This window comes from Schistocerca gregaria, chromosome 2, assembly GCF_023897955.1.
Source record: "Schistocerca gregaria isolate iqSchGreg1 chromosome 2, iqSchGreg1.2, whole genome shotgun sequence".
Taxonomy (NCBI): Eukaryota; Metazoa; Arthropoda; class Insecta; order Orthoptera; family Acrididae; genus Schistocerca; species Schistocerca gregaria.
In genome coordinates this window covers 944,790,346-944,807,788 of record NC_064921.1, presented here as the reverse complement: position 1 = coordinate 944,807,788, position 17,443 = coordinate 944,790,346, and the positions used below count along the sequence as shown (strand labels likewise).

At 41.5% G+C, this 17,443-nt stretch overlaps 1 protein-coding gene across 2 annotated transcripts in view; it reads right to left on the bottom strand.

Annotated features, from left to right (window-relative positions):
* Positions 1-17,443, bottom strand: part of LOC126335398 (regulatory-associated protein of mTOR) — a 275,566-nt gene that overhangs the window by 83,848 nt on the left and 174,275 nt on the right. Inside the window, exons 15-16 of one of the 2 annotated variants that reach the window (XM_049998641.1) lie at positions 7,146-7,331; positions 5,904-6,049 (exon numbers count right to left, since the gene is read on the bottom strand). In XM_049998641.1, the coding sequence (XP_049854598.1) occupies positions 5,904-6,049; positions 7,146-7,331 (332 nt within the window). The remainder of the gene's footprint in view (positions 1-5,903; positions 6,050-7,145; positions 7,332-17,443) is intronic. The other variant, XM_049998642.1, reaches the window with a different exon arrangement.

The window sequence follows — 17,443 nt, the reverse complement described above, 5'->3', positions numbered from 1 at the left end:
TCTTCCCTCTCCTCGTGCTAAGACAGCGTGGTGTGGCGGTTGATGAAATGTGGAGCGAGGGTGAGTTCATTGGCACTGAAACTGATGACTGATCAGAAACTGTCCCTCCTGACAGCCGGACAGGTAAGAAGACAAAAGGTCCCAAGATTTGAGGATCCATCTGAACCCATGGGCCACCATCTCTTCAAGTACTTGCAGGGGTTATTGGTCAGGCTGATGAGCTGGTAACTATCAAGGGACAACGGATACTTGCCATGCTTCAGGACAGGAACCACAATACTGTCTCTACACTGAGAGGGGAAAATGCCTTGGAGCCAAATATGGTTAAACACCTAGAGGAGATATTGTCATCGTGGAGGACTTAGGTGTTTAAGCAATTGGTTATGGATGGACTCAGGGCCAGTGGTCGAAACATATGAAGAAGAGAGGGCTAGAAGATGTTCCCATTTAGTAAAAGGTTGATTGTAGAATTCTACATGACAAGGGGTAAAATGCGAGTTGGAAACTTCAGCATGCTGTTTCCAGAAAGGAGGTTGGATAGGAGGTTGATGCCAATGCTGTCACAAAACGGGTCGTGAGGTGTTCCATGAGATGGATCTTTTTAAAGGCCGCCTGGAAGGGCAACGTCAGGAATAGAAAACTGTTGTTGATAACATCAGATAACCCCAGAGGGTGTGGAGTGTAACCCACATCTGTGACAAAGGGACAGAAGAACCTAGGGAGGAGACAAAGTGTTCACAACACACCCACTTGGTCTGTTTGATTAAGTAATGGGGTTTGGCATGAAGACATTTAAAGGTAATAAGACTGGCAGAGGATAGGTGCTGCTAAAGATGTTGCAAGGTGTGACAATGATCATGAGTGGCAGTAGCAATAGCCACGTTCCACCACTGAACTGGCTGGTGATGAACAGGGCCTGTTGAGCGGGGAACAGCAATACTTTCAGTGCAAATTATGTAATCTGATATGTGATGAATGACTTCCTCAATACAACGTGACAAAAAAGGTGTAAACAGGATCTGGGAGGTACATAGAGGCCAATCAGCTAGATGGAGAGCACAGCAGGATAACTTGGCAATCATGAGGCAGGGGCTGAACAACAGAATCAATGGGAATTGGTCACTATCACAGAGGTCATTGTGTGGTAACCACCAGTTCATGGAAGGAAGAAGGGGACAGTTATTTAGTGAAAGATCAATGGCAGACAAAATGCCATAGGCAGCTCTAAAAATAGTTGGGGAATTATCATTGAGAACACACAGGTCATGGTCCACAAGAAACTGGTCAATGAAGAGTCCCCGACTACACGAAAAAGCACTGTCCCACAAAGGGTGAGGGGTATTAAAATCCCCAAGGAGGAGGAAGGGAGGGAGGGGTTGTTGGGAGAGTTTGGGCAGTGGATGTCAGGAGGGAGATAGAGACTGCAAACAGTGACCATGAAACCCTAATGGAGCCGGATGGCAACTGCTTTCAATGTAGTACCAAGGGGGGTCCATGTACTAACAACATCCATATGGACCCATATGCAAATATCACTGGAAGACCTCAAAGGACCAACTCAATTCTGGCAGAAAGCGTCTAACCTGCGGAAGTTTGGTGAGCGAGAATCAATAAAATGAGATTCCTAGCAAATGACACAAGCTGTTGAGTAAAAGGAAATGAGGGATTGCAACTCCAGGGATTGAATAAGCATGGAACGGGTATCCAAATGGAAAGCAAATGAGCTGGAGCCAATGACACTTTTGGGTCCCATCTACCATCAAGAAGGATGGGGTGATGTCCATAAGTAAGAGGTCAGGCTCAGGTAGCGAGAACAGAGATGGCACCTGTGGGAGGACAGGTGCGCAACGTCCTGAGGACGCATGGATGAGGGTACTGCGGCCAAGTTGCGGCGGGGAGGAAGGGTATAACAGAGCAGAGTTAGATTAGATGTCATCAACACAGGGTGAAGGGCCTCAGTGTAGGATAAACAATCAATGGATTTATACTCCTGTGTCTTCTGTTTCTTCTTATAAACTAGGCAACCTGGCGAGCATGAAGAGTGATGGTTCTGATAATTAAAACACATGGGCGGCAGAACACAGGGGCTCCCCTCATCCTCATGGAGTGGGTATCCACATTCACAGCATAGATGGTCTGCCATACGATGGGAAAAAATGTGCCCAAAATGTAAACACTGAAAACACACTGTGGGTGGTGGGATGTATGGCTTCACATCACATTGATAATAATAACCTTGACCTTTTCTGAGACTGTCTCCCTCAAATGCCAAAATAAAGGTGCAGGTATCAACACAATTGTCCTTATGACCTTTCTGAAAATGCCAAACAAATTTGAGCACCCTGTTGTTCCAGATTGGCGCGGAGTTTCTCATCAGTTTGAAGGATAAGATCCCTATGAAAAATGACTCCTTGGACCATATTCAAGGACTGGTTAGGAGTAATGGACACCAGGATGTTGCAAAGATGGTCACAAGCATGGAGGTTGCAGATTGGACAGCAGAAGTTTTGATCAACAGTGAAGCCGACTGTATTCTACCAAAGGATTCCACTTTGCTAAACTTGTCTTTGATATTTTCAGCAAAAATAAAGGCTTGGTGATGGTGAAAGTGTCCCCGACAATCCTAGTGCAGACCAGGTAGCTGGCAAGTGAGGCCCTACTCCCAGAGTATAGCCAGGGAAGGGAAGACCACAGGGCAGCATTAAATGATCCACTACCAACTAAAGAGACAGCCATAAAAGAACGGCCACTTTTTGGAGCTTAATACACAAAGCATATGCCATGATACCACGGCCACTTTTTGGAGCTTAATACACAAAGCATATGCCATGATACCACTCACTCCGATCAGGGTCTCCCCCTATGGGCACCATCAAGCCACAGCAAGGGTTGTCTGGCATGCAAGCCATTGTTGGGAGTTCCATTGTCGCGGAATGAAAAGCAACTCCTAGTCATACATGGTGAGGCAACTCAGGCATCAGAAGTGTGATCGGTGTGTTGTCAGGGGTCACAGCCAGATGGGTACATAACAGCAGCCCCACCACATGGACTGGCTACACATGCTGTTGAACTAGCAGGTTAGTGGGAGGCTCCAGCAGGAAAGGAAGAAGAGGAGGAGAGGAGAGGTATCCATGCCATATGAGCTAGGGAGGGTGTTATTCCCCAAATAGGTCACACAATGGAGAGAAAATTTAGAAGTGGAGGTTAAACACCACAGAGAAGTCAAAAATGACAAAAAGGAATGAAAAGGCAAGTGGAACAAAAACTGGAAAGAATACAATAATCAAGGTGGATAGCCAGGTCAATGTCAGTAAGAACATCGAGAGAGGTGGAAGGAAGGGGTAGAGGGAAAGGAGCAAGGACAAAGAGATGGGGAAGAGGGGAAGAAAATGCAACCCAGGAAGGAAAAATGGGCCGCAATAGCACGGGGCCTGCATGCACCACACACGAACCCATGAAAGAAACATGAGCCCTTTGGGGGGTTGTCAGGCAGAGGAACATCCACACCTCTCCATGCTGCCCTATCATTGCAGAGATACTAATTGTTTGTGTGGGTGAAATGTTAGCATTACAGTCACATTGTGGCACAAAACAGTTTCCTGCCAAACTACCTGACATGCTTTTGTATGAATTACCAAGTTAAACTGCCACACCCTGGTCCACCACCAGCTGAATTTCATGCATCAACACAAAGGACACACTGAAGTCAAGACATTTCATACGGCATGCACAAAAATATAACACAGTGTTCCAGATGACATGTTTGGTACAACAGCATCATGTGCACACATACCACAGTAGGCATCTTATTAAAGATCCAGGGGCAGAAAGGGGTAGGGTTTGTGTTCACACACGAAGGCAATGCACCCACATACCTATAACTATATTTCCTAGGTAATGACGTCCTTGAGGCAGACAGATAATGCAAATGTATCCCTGGCTCACATTGTGAGATTGTGTACATTACAAAAAAATGCTGCACACAAACAACAGACTAATTGCATAATTTAAAACTGCCTTAGAACATATTCCAAGTCAGAGGTACAAATTAGTTATACAGTCAGATAAACAACTACCATCAGGGACATCATTCTACACCGATGCAATGCAGGGGTTACTTGCATACCTGAATTGCACTAGTCCAAGGAAGTTGCCCATAGTGGAATCCTGTGCATACCACCTTACACTTCACACTATTGTCTGCAACTGCTTATTTAATTGGCACTAATTATTGCAACAATTTCTGGTAGACATGAATGCAAAAATTGAGACTGCACACCTCCAATACCTATGCCAGCATCAATGGTGTTTGTGTGTCTTACACTATGTAAATCTAAAGATGCACTTGCAAAAGATGGACATGCCAACAATGTTTGTGAAATAGTATGTGAAAAACTCTTCAAGCCCCTGGACTACACTGATCCTAATTTGACAAACAAACGCCATGCCCCGAGAGGACTTTAACGGAGCCTTTATAATGCTCAAGGTCTACAGACATGTATGTTTTTTTCAGTCACTCTCATGCTGGCTGCCCTGCGTAACAGGTGTGTATATGGGAATAATATCAACCTGCCTTACAGACCTGGTTAGGAGGTCAGTCAACAAATCAGGGACAAGAAACTGTTTTCAAGTTCCTGGTGTCTAGGCAACCTAGCACAACAGGTGTGTTGTGTTGGCCTGCTTTATTGGTATGCGCTTCATGTCAAAAAGAGGATTTCTAAGCCTTCAGCATAAAGGCTGTGCTGCATTAGAGATGCGTTTTTGGAGTCGTATGAGCCTCTTTTGACTGGGCACCGGGGGGAGGGGGGGGCGAGGAGGCACCAGGGAGGGGAGAGCGGGGGGCGAGCGGGGTTGAGCGGGGGGGAGAGCGGGGGGGGCGAGCGGGGGGCGAGGGGGCTGAGAGCGGGGGCGAGGGGGGGGAGAGCGGGGGGGCGAGGGGGGAGAGAGCGGGGGGCGAGGGGGGAGAGAGCGGGGGGCGAGGGGGGAGAGAGCGGGGGGCGAGGGGGGAGAGCGGGGGAGAGGGGGGAGAGCGGGGGAAGGGGGGAGAGCGGGGGAGAGGGGCGGAGAGCGAGGGAGAGGGGGGGAGTGCGAGGGAGAGGGGGGAGAGCGGGGGAGAGCAGGGGAGAGGGGGGAGAGCAAGGGAGAGGGGGAGAGTGAGAGAGAGAAGTGTTGAGGCAATGGGCAGACAGGTGTAAGGAATGGGAAAGGGAGCAGACCCAGACGACCCTCCTATGGTCGTAACTCACCACTGCTGTATCCTTTCTGCAAATACCATTGGATACCAAATACTGAATGTCATGCTATTAGTAAAGTAAGTTCCTGGTTACTGAAATTAACTTTGAAAACTGGGCCTGTATCTCTTCTGCAAGCAGATGCAAGTTATCCTCACAAGGATGGCTGACTGGCCCTCTATGGAAAAAATCACTGTCAGTTCTGGAGACTGCAATCGAGTCCAAGTTGTGGTCATTTTAGACTTATGACTACTAAGCTACTGAGATACTGGTACAAATCCTGAAGTTTACACAAATTTTCATCACTTGAATGTCTGTGGTAAACAAGCGGAGGGGCATCCTTTTGCAATTCCTAATCATAAGACTGTCAGCCAACTTCATCGATTAAATGCCCAACTTCTCCGCAGTTCTTTATGGGTATGTAAGCATACCAATTTTCATAAACATACCAACACAATTTTCATCATTTTAATTATTATCAGATTTTCATTTGCATATCAAGCAGATCTCACTCTCCCCAGTGCATAAAATTTTAAATTAGGTAATTAATTAATTAGCTTACATGTTTTTTCTGAAAGTATTACAACAGATATCAATCTACACATAAATTTAAGATCAATTTTTGGTTAATTGTAACCAATTTATGATTTCTTCTTATAATTATAGTTATACCTGATCTCTTATGTGTGATGTAACAATGTGTGACAGGTGACTAACACCAGGATGAGGATCGTGGTCCAGTGCAGTAAGACCATGCCATAGTTTCATATAGATACTGCCAAACGAGAGAGTTGGCAAATTGCTCAGGTTGCCATGACCTGCAATGGACGTTCGATTACTACCAAACCATGAGTAAAAACTCTAGAAAAACATAAAATTTAACTACTTCAATTATGCACTAACATTAGGGTAACATTTAAGAAGTGTGTTAATATTACATGACTTTCTCCACAAAACTGCAATAAATCAATTGTATGTGGTCACAAGAAACTATTTCAGAATGCCTGATATATTGTGAAACAAATTCATATGTCAAGACTTAATTTCTGCTCACAGAGTATTTCTCTCTTGGTCTGTCCTTAAAACCAGGATCAAAAAAACCAAAATTTGTGCCTAAAAATTCTAACATTATAACACAATGTGTGAAATATTAACCACACACTACAAGGTTTTCTCAAACTTGTATTATTTAACGTAACAAATTAGAAATACAGAATAACAAGAAGCACAGAAACACAAAACTAAATATAAAATAAATTGAGATTTTTGTTTCCAACCGGCTTTTCTAATGAAGAATAAAGTAACAAAATCAGAAAAGAGAACATTGGACCATGACTGAAGGATAGCAACAGATAATAAATCTGAACACTTCATCACATGATTTTTTTCAGTCTTTGGAAGATTTCTTCATGACTGTCAGTTTCAATGCTATGAAAAATTTTGTCATCCTCAATAACATATGATATGAGAATATGTAGTAATGAGTGAGGACATGAGTGCTGTTTTGTGTGGATACAGAGATCAACAGAGTAGTGTGGACAGAAAAGATATAACATTTCATACGATACACACTTTACTAAGAAGGAATAAATTCATATGCAATACAGATTGTCCAAAAAACCTACATTTAAGAAATGCTAATCATTTATTTCACTAAAATATTACCAGCAGAAATTACATATCAACTTACCTTTTACTGCCTAGCAGAGAAATGATTTTGTTAAGACATACCTACTTAAATGTAGCTTACTCCATAGTTAAGGAATATTGCATGATGAAGTCTTAACTTAGCTAAAATATTATAGCAAGAACTTCACTACCAACAGTTAAGTAGCAATTATACTTAAAATGTTTCAAACTATAGTAACTTACATCTAACACTAAGTCAAGCAAGCATATGTAATTACACCATACCAAGACTACATATAGAGGATGAGGATGAAACCCGTTTGATTCTTTCTGTATGTATGAAGTCAGAGGAGGCAACAGCAGCTGGTGAGACAGCACCATCGGTGCTAAGTACTGTCACTGGAGTGACAGTCTTGAGCCTGTCTCGTGAAGCTATACGTCTCATACCCATAATAGGAGACATGCTCAGATCTGTCAAAGGAAAAAAATAAATTTTTCATGATGGGTTTCAGGATGGGAAACATGCAGTCCTGTTAACCAAACAGTTGAGCTAACAGTGTTACAACAGGAGCAAGTTAGTTATTAAATGAGCTAAAAGCTTTTGTTTGTTTTACTATAAATTTCTTAGCACTGAAAAGTAGCAGTTCTCTACTACATTGCTATATTTTTTAAGAACAGCTATCAATTTCTTAACATTTATTGCATTTTCAAAATGATATCAATTCAAAAAAATATACTGATTGCTGAAAGTTATAACAACTACATTCAAATAAGCAGTTTTAATTTAGGTGATGCCTCTAATATCTCCATTATATGTATGTAAATAGAAACAATGACATGTTAATATTTAGTATTGGTTGAAAATGCTGATGTATGATAACTGTAAATAAAAACTTGCCTATAGTGGCATCAAATTAGTTTCAGTTTTTTGATTACAATAAGCTGTCACTATGAAAAAGTGTTCAACATGCAAATTCAGTGAGTAGTTTCCTTTATCCCTTTTAGTCCAGTCAATGAAGACCAAAAAAGATCGATTAAGACAACTTTTGTATAGTGTTATAAGGGAGTGTCATGAACAACAAACTGAAAATTCCACTTGGTGGGGTGTGAGTGTAGAATGGGGGGGGGGGGGGGGGGGGGAGGGGGGGCACTTAATATGGTCACTTTTTAATGTTATTCTTGAATGACTTGAAAACCACAACTTCTAGTATACATATTTCCCAGCAAATAATTGAACTACACTAAATTTTCTGTAAAAAAGTTCCTATACATTTTTTTCTCTAGGACTAATACACTCATATATATCAGCATAATGAACAACTAGAAAACAGTATGTTCACATTCACAGGACATGTACATTAGTATGTTCTGCAGAAAGGATTATCATTTGAACCACATCGGCCTGCGGTTCACGGTCAACAATGTTATCAGGCCGAAACACCACCTACCAGTAAAATGTGCATGCAGCTCCCATTGTCACTATAAACCAAAGGTAATAGATGAGTGTGACTTAAGCAGACATGCACAATGCCTTGCAGATGTATGCATGAACAGTACCATCAAACCAGTGAGTTTGAAAGAGAGTGCGTTATTGGCAAGAGAGAATGTGATGCATCCATCTGGGAAATTGCTGCCCATGTGGGGTGAACTGTTTTGGCAGTGCAACGGATGTGTACAAAATGGTTCATGGAATGCCATCAGACACGACAAGATGGGTCAAGTCGCACCACTCCGACCAAGATTAACATGTCATCTGAATGGCACAGCACACAGCAGGATAGATCTGTGTCTTCCTCGGTTCTGGCACAACAGTGGAACAATGAAACACATTGTACACTATCAGTGTTGACAGTCTGTTGGCATTTATTACAGCTTGGTTTACATGCTCATCATTCACTTCTCCGCCTACCTTTGATGAATGTGCAAAAACGTGCTAGACAGCAATAGTATATGAAATAACATTACTGGGGACAGGAATGTCATCTGATAGTGCTTTTGAATGAATCCAGGTTCTCTTTGTTTGAAAATGATGGCCACATTTTGGTTTTCTGCACAAAGGAGGAGTGACATCATAGTGACAGCATTTGCAAAAGACATACAGTGCCAACTTAAGGCCTGATCGTGTGGAAAGCTATTGGGTACAACCACAAATCACAGTTGGTGTGTGTTCAGGGCACTGTGACCAGTGTGACCTATGTGAATGACATCCTGTGACCCATACCCATACCATTTCTGCGTAACATCCCAGATGTCACTATGTCACTTTTCAGCAAAATAGTGCACAACCACATGTTGCTGCATCAACATGAGCATTCTTGGGGTCACCAAATGTCAGCCTTTTGCCCTAGACCACCAGATCACCAAACTTGTTACCAATAGAAGATGTGCAGCAGACGGTGAAATGACAGCTTCAGCACTGTGAGCCAATGTCAACAATGCCAGCTGAATTTTAGAACCAGGTGAATGCATCGTGGATGGCTATACCACAGGACACCATTCGAATATTATTCGCGTCGATGCCATCATGCATGGAATGTTATCAGGGCCCATGGTGGATCTTGTATCTACTAGGCAACAGGACACATGCTGAAATGAGGTGACTGAAAAGCTAATCATTTCTGCAGAATGTACTAATGTACATGTCCCATGAATATGAACGTCCTATCTCCAACCATTAAAGATGTCCAGTTTTTTTTTTTTTTTTTTTTTTTTTTTTTTTTTTTTTTTCCCTCCACATTGCAGGGGTTGGAAGAACTGCAGATTATTAATGATATAAAATTACTGTTTACTGTTAAATGAAGTGGATTAAGAACAAATATTAAATGTGTGTACCACTTCTAAGTGCAGTATAACTGTATTAAAGGATAAATTGTGTTCTGGGGCATAACAGAGTGGAAAGGTGGAAGGGCAGAAGTGTGAGGGAAGGAAGGTTCCTGGAATCTGGGAAGGTAGGTCACTGGATACTGGTCATGCTCTTTCCTCCTTCACAGGTCTGCAAACTGAGGAGCGAGTAGGTGATTCACTATTCTCTCTATCGCACTACATCATGAGAGGCAACTACAGTGCATTTCACAAAGTTACACCCCCACAGTACGCCTTACAAGGCAACACTGTGTGCAGACATGTCTGGAGGGGGGGGGGGGATGATCATTTTTCATGAAATGCTTTAGCATTGCATTGCATTGCATTGCATTGCATTGCATAGAAGACCGATATGAGTTACTAACAATCCTAATGCAAGAAATGCAAAAGGACAGAATTTACATAAATCTCTGCACACTGTTCTACATTGCTTTAGGAGAAGCTGATGCCATCTTCCAAGAAAGGCAGCTTACCATACCACTACACTAGTGCTGCTCACTTTTGATTTTATAGCAGACTACACCTCTCCAGCATTTCCAGTCCAGTTTCCATATGTGAGTAAGCAAAATAATTTCACAGAGCCTGTGTTTACATACTGGAGTTATTTTCAATTTATTAAATGAGTACTTATTTGCGATTGTTACATGAGTTGTTATGTAAAAAAGTTCAAAAAATGGAGTGTCAATTGTGTGCCACACTGAAGAGCCTGTTTCAAGTGTAACATGCTACCAATACGTATTTGAAAATATAAATTTAGTTGCCTCAGATGTCACTGGCTGGAGTGCTTTTCACAGGATGAGAGGAATCAAGTGCATCATTCCAGCCTCAGCTCTTCCAACATCTGAAAAGGCTCAGAGGTTTAAAGTGTCTCACTCTAGAACAGAGGTAGGCCTCCTAGGTGTTATGGCACTTCACATACTTCAGCCTAAATCAGGCAATGCATTGCAGATGATTACTGTTCAATACTTGAACTTGATCACATCCAATTCATCAGACATATTCACACCCATCTTGGAAGATGTACTGTGGATGTGTGGTAAGTTGCTCAACTTAGTGAAGCCCAGTCTACAAGTGCCAGCAGTTGCTGAATGGAAGAGATGTATGCAATAAAGCAGCAGTACAATTAATACTGAGCAAAGTGCTGTAACTTTCAGTTCGTTCATTAATTCACAACCACGTGACTGTGACACAAATACACAGCTCTAAAATACACTGTGAATAACAGACAGCAGAAAGGTGCAACATTTACAAATCCTATCCCATTACCAGCAATACTACAAAGGTCATGGGCAATATTACACTTACACAATATACACTTCTCAGTTACTGCTTGTGGGAATTTATTTTACATAAGAGCTCACTTAACAACTGGAAATAAAAACTCATATAATAAATGGAAAATAACTCCACTATGTAAATGCAAGCTCAGTGAAAATATTTTGCCTACTCGCATACAAGAACTGGACAGGAAATGTAGAAGGTACAGTCAGTTTGCAAAATGGAAAGTGCCCAGCACTTTTACTGTGGGAAGTTGCCTTTTCTGGAAGATAGGTACAACTGCCGCACAGCATGACTAAAAATCATTTAACCTCTGGCAGTGTAGAACAATGTTCATTCTGCCCACATGTGTTTCTTGCATTTGTGTTAGTAGTAACTGATATTTGTATTTCATCTAGTGCTGAAAAACTATCAACCCCCAGCCCTAATACGCTTGGCATGTCTGTGCATTGCAGGGTGTTGGTATTACTTTGTGAAACACCCTGTAGCTGTGTCTAGTTAGGTAGTGGGGTACAGGGAGTGGGACTTATCTGCTCACTGTTCAGTCTTCAAACCTATAAAGGAGGGAAAAGCAAGACCACAATCCCGGGACCTAGCTTCCCTAATGCTTCTATCCTTTATTCCAGCCCGTACACCATGTTACTACCCCAGAATGCAATTTATCCCTTAATATGGCTCTACTGCCCTTAGACATGGTATGCACATTTAGTATTTGTTCTTAATCCACTTCATTTTAACAGTAAACTGTAGTTCTTTACCATTAAAACACTACTTTTTAATAAGCTTCAATTTTTCCATCCCCTGCAATGTGGAAACTATTAGTCTGAGAGAAAAAAATGAATAGACCTTTTTTGTAGGAAAGTTAGAGCAGTTCAGTTTTGTACTGGAAAACATATTTGCTAGAAGTCATGGTTTTTCGAATTACCCAATAAAAACATAAAAATATGACCTTTAGGCATCACCAACCTTCACGCTCGCATTCCACTAGTGGGGATTTTTAGTATGTTTGTTGTTCATGACACTCCTTGCTATCACTGTGCAAAGTTTGCAACTACACAAATTTTTACCATCATTTTCCTTCATTGACTGGACTGTTTCATTATTCAATACATGATACTTCTTGGTAGAGGGACGTTTCCTGTCTTCATGGACACACTTAGTATGTGTGTTGTTGTCTTCAGTCCTGAGACTGGTTTGATGCAGCTCTCCATGCTACTCTATCCTGTGCAAGCTGCTTCATCTCCCAGTACCTACTGCAACCTACATCCTTCTGAATCTGCTTAGTGTACTCATCTCTCGGTCTCCCTCTACGATTTTTACCCTCCACGCTGCCCTCCAATGCTAAATTTGTGATCCCTTGATGCCTCAAAACATGTCCTACCAACCGATCCCTTCTTCTAGTCAAGTTGTGCCACAAACTTCTCTTCTCCCCAATCCTATTCAATACCTCCTCATTAGTTACGTGATCTATCCACCTTATCTTCAGTATTCTTCTGTAGCACCACATTTCGAAAGCTTCTATTCTCTTCTTGTCCAAACTAGTTATCGTCCATGTTTCACTTCCATACATGGCTACACTCCAAACAAATACTTTCAGAAACGACTTCCTGATACATAAATCTATATTCGATGTTAACAAATTTCTCTTCTTCAGAAACGCTTTCCTTGCCATTGCCAGTCTACATTTTATATCCTCTCTACTTCGACCATCATCAGTTATTTTACTTCCTAAATAGCAAAACTCCTTTACTACTTTAAGTGTCTCATTTCCTAATCTAATTCCCTCAGCATCACCCGATTTAATTTGACTACATTCCATTATCCTCGTTTTGCTTTTGTTAATGTTCATCTTATATCCTCCTTTCAAGACACTGTCCATTCCGTTCAACTGCTCTTCCAAGTCCTTTGCCGTCTCTGACAGAATTACAATGTCATCGGCGAACCTCAAAGTTTTTACTTCGTCTCCATGAATTTTAATACCTACTCCAAATTTTTCTTTTGTTTCCTTTACTGCTTGCTCAATATACAGATTGAATAACATCGGGGAGAGGCTACAACCCTGTCTCACTCCTTTCCCAACCACTGCTTCCCTTTCATGCCCCTCGACTCTTATTACTGCCATCTGGTTTCTGTACAAATTATAAATAGCCTTTCGCTCCCTGTATTTTACCCCTGCCACCTTTAGAATTTGAAAAAGAGTATTCCAGTCAACATTGTCAAAAGCTTTCTCTAAGTCTACAAATGCTAGAAACGTAGATTTGCCTTTTCTTAATCTTTCTTCTAAGATAAGTCGTAAGGTCAGTATTGCCTCACGTGTTCCAACATTTCGACGGAATCCAAACTGATCCTCCCCGAGGTCTGCATCTACCAGTTTTTCCATTCGTCTGTAAAGAATTCGCGTTAGTATTTTGCAGCCGTGGCTTATTAAACTGATAGTTCGGTAATTTTCACATCTGTCAGCACCTGCTTTCTTTGGGATTGGAATTATTATATTCTTCTTGAAGTCTGAGGGTATTTCGCCTGTCTCATACATCTTGCTCACCAGCTGGTAGAGTTTTGTCATGACTGGCTCTCCCAAGGCCATCAGTAGTTCTAATGGAATGTTGTCTACTCCGGGGGCCTTGTTTCGACTCAGGTCTTTCAGTGCTCTGTCAAACTCTTCACGCAGTATCGTATCTCCCATTTCGTCTTCATCTACATCCTCTTCTATTTCCATAATATTGTCCTCAAGTACATCGCCCTTGTATAAGCCTTCTATATACTCCTTCCACCTTTCTGCCTTCCCTTCTTTGCTTAGAACTGGGCTGCCATCTGAGCTCTTGATATTCATACACGTGGTTCTCTTCTCTCCAAAGGTCTCTCTAATTATCCTGTAGGCAGTATCTATCTTACCCCTAGTGAGATAAGCTTCTACATCCTTACATTTGTCCTCTAGCCATCCCTGTTTAGCCATTTTGCACTTCCTGTCGATCTCATTTTTGAGACGTTTCTATTCCTTTTTGCCTGCTTCATTTACTGCATTTTTATATTTTCTCCTTTCATCAATTAAATTCAATATTTCTTCTGTTACCCAAGGATTTCTAGCAGCCCTCGTCTTTTTACCTACTTTATCCTCTGCTGCCTTCACTACTACATCCCTCAGAGCTACCCATTCTTCTTCTACTGTATTTCTTTCCCCTATTCCTGTCAATTGTTCCCTTATGCTCTCTCTGAAACTCTGTACAACCTCTGGTTCTTTCAGTTTATCCAGGTCCCATCTCCTTAATTTCTCACATTTTTGCAGTTTCTTCAGTTTTAATCTACAGGTCATAACCAATAGATTGTGGTCAGAGTCCACATCTGCCCCTGGAAATGTCTTACAACTTAAAACCTGGTTCCTAAATCTCTGTCTTACCATTATATAATCTATCTGATACCTTTTAGTATCTCCAGGGTTCTTCCACGTATACAACCTTCTTTCATGATTCTTAAACCAAGTGTTAGCTATGATCAAGTTGTGCTCTGTGCAAAATTCTACTAGGCGGCTTCTTCTTTCATTTCTTAGCCCCAATCCATATTCACCTACTATGTTTCCTTCTCTCCGTTTTCCTACACTCGAATTCCAGTCACCCATTACTATTAAATTTTCGTCTCCCTTCACTATCTGAATAATTTCTTTTATTTCATCGTATATTTCTTCAATTTCTTCATCATCTGCAGAGCTAGTTGGCATATAAACTTGTACTACTGTAGTAGGTGTGGGCTTCGTATCTATATTGGCCACAATAATGCGTTCGCTATGCTGTTTGTAGTAGCTTACCCGCATTCCTATTTTCCTATTCATTATTAAACCTACTCCTGCATTACCCCTATTTGATTTTGTGTTTATAACCCTGTAGTCACCTGACCAGAAGTCTTGTTCCTCCTGCCACCGAACCTCACTAATTCCCACTATATCTAACTTTAACCTATCCATTACCCTTTTTAAATTTTCTAACCTACCTGCCCGATTAAGGGATCTGACATTCCACGCTCCGATCCGTAGAATGCCAGTTTTCTTTCTCCTGATAACGACATCCTCCTGAGTAGTCCCCGCCCGGAGATCCGAATGGGGGACTATTTTACCTCCGGAATATTTTACCCAAGAGGATGCCATCATCATTTAATCATACAGTAAAGCTGCATGTCCTCGGGAAAAATTACAGCTGTAGTTTCCCCTTGCTTTCAGCCGTTCGCAGTACCAGCACAGCAAGGCCGTTTTGGTTAATGTTGCAAGGCCAGATCAGTCAATCATCCAGACTGTTGCCCCTGCAACTACTGAAAAAGCTGCTGCCCCTCTTCAGGAACCACACGTTTGTCTGGCCTCTCAACAGATACCCCTCCGTTGTGGTTGCACCTACGGTACGGCCATCTGTATCGCTGAGGCACGCAAGCCTCCCCACCAATGGCAAGGTCCATGGTTCATGGGGGGGACACTTAGTACTCTGCATGTTATTCAGCAGATAGGATAGTTCAGCTGGTCCAGGACACTATCCACCTCTTGTATAGGAAAAGATGGAGATAGCCTTCTGTTAGGTCCTTGGACACACAGTAATTGAAGGGAATGAGGAATCTGACAGAGCAGTGAAAAAAGCCTGCCAAACATGAACTACAGTTCACTGTGAGGTCTCCCTAAGGGTTATAATGTCATGGGTGATAAAGAGCATGTTGGTTGAGTGGGAAACACAGCGTCTGAAAGTGGCCAACAACAAGCTGTAGTCGGCCAATCAACTGTTCAACCATGGTGCACTTCCTTTTGAATTCCAAGGAGGATTGATGTAGTCCTCACTCATTTGCACACCAGACACTATCCAATGATGCATGCTAATCTCTTGTGGCCATGAAGAGCAATCAGAATATTTTTGGTGTCACACTCAAAGTGTGCCATGCTTTAATGTCAAGTTTTTTGAGTACTGCTAGGAGGGAAGGTTTTCATCTGCTGAGGGACTTAATCTCAATTTTATGTGATGATGGAACAAGTAATTGAATGACTGTTCTAATGTGTTTCTGGCTGGCTGGTTCATCCTATTAGTTCCATAATGAACCGGCCATTTGACACTATCCTCTGTTTTATTAATACTTTATATGACAATGATACGGTGGATGTACTGGAAACTTTATATGAAATCTTTTATTACTGTGGCTCTAGTCTTTGTTTATTACTGTAACAAAAGTAACTACTCATACACCAACACAACAATCTTGAGACGGAGCACTGATGACCGTGATGTGCAGCACTCAACAATTTTAATTCTATCTATCCATCATTATTTAAACAACTGAAAGTCAAAGATAGCATATCACAGTTGGAGCTGTATTGTGTAGTAGTCACTAAAGTGTCTGTAAGATGGTGCCTAAAACTTAGAAAAAATTTAACTGCATGGTCAAAAAGCATAAAAGTTAGAACACAATGCAATACAAGTATTTTCAAGGCATATTTTTACAATAAATATACTCTACTTAATGGCATCCCTCATTCTAGTTGTGAGTAAAGCCTGCAACAGTCCACATTCACAGCACATAGCCTTTACCTAACAAGAAGCATAAAAAGATGTTATATATGCTTTGCATAAGGGACAAATGATCAGTGTGGAGTCTATACTGATGGTGGGCGTCAGTTCTGTGGAATTCTACACAAAAATTAATTCTCTGTGGTTGTCTCCTATATTACTAATTAGTATGAGTGACTGTCATGTGTTGTAATTAGGGTCCCAAGCAGTAAAGTGATCATGTACAAACTGTCGTCAGAATCTGCACCAAATGGGAAGGATATTGAACACTGTAACTTGACATTTTTATTGAGGGATGATGAGACTGGAAGAATAAGCAAAAGTTAGGTAACTGGTGATATGATATAGTGATCATAGCAATAATACTGAAATAGTTGCTGGTAAAATTATGTTTACTCTATTATGCTTTGTTGCATTTAGTTTCCTTTAAAAATATAGGGACAGCCAGTGACTCCAAAAACTGCTAAGGAGGTATATGCTCCCTGCAGAATAACAATGAGGTGGGGATTTTCCACCACTCACCTCCCCGAGACTGTCTATGAATGGAACGAGACTGGCTGGCTTGCTTGTTTCTTTCCTCTTCCAGCAGTTCCCATTTAAAGTGACAGGTCACAGTGGGCAATGTGTAGTGTATTTTATGATTTTAATAGAGGTCTTAGCTTCATACATTAATTGTGTTAAAGTGAAACAGATTAGAATTCCATCATAACAACATATTCACAGCTCATCCTCCAGGGACGTAGTTCCATCAATGAAGCCTGATGACTCTGTGACACACCTGCCATTACACACAAGTGCCACAAAAATGTTGTTGCTTTGAGTACAAATATAAGCCATTCACATTTAGTTCACACTGGTGTATGAGCAGCAATAATGTTTATATAGATGGACATAATTTCAACAGTTTCTGAATGT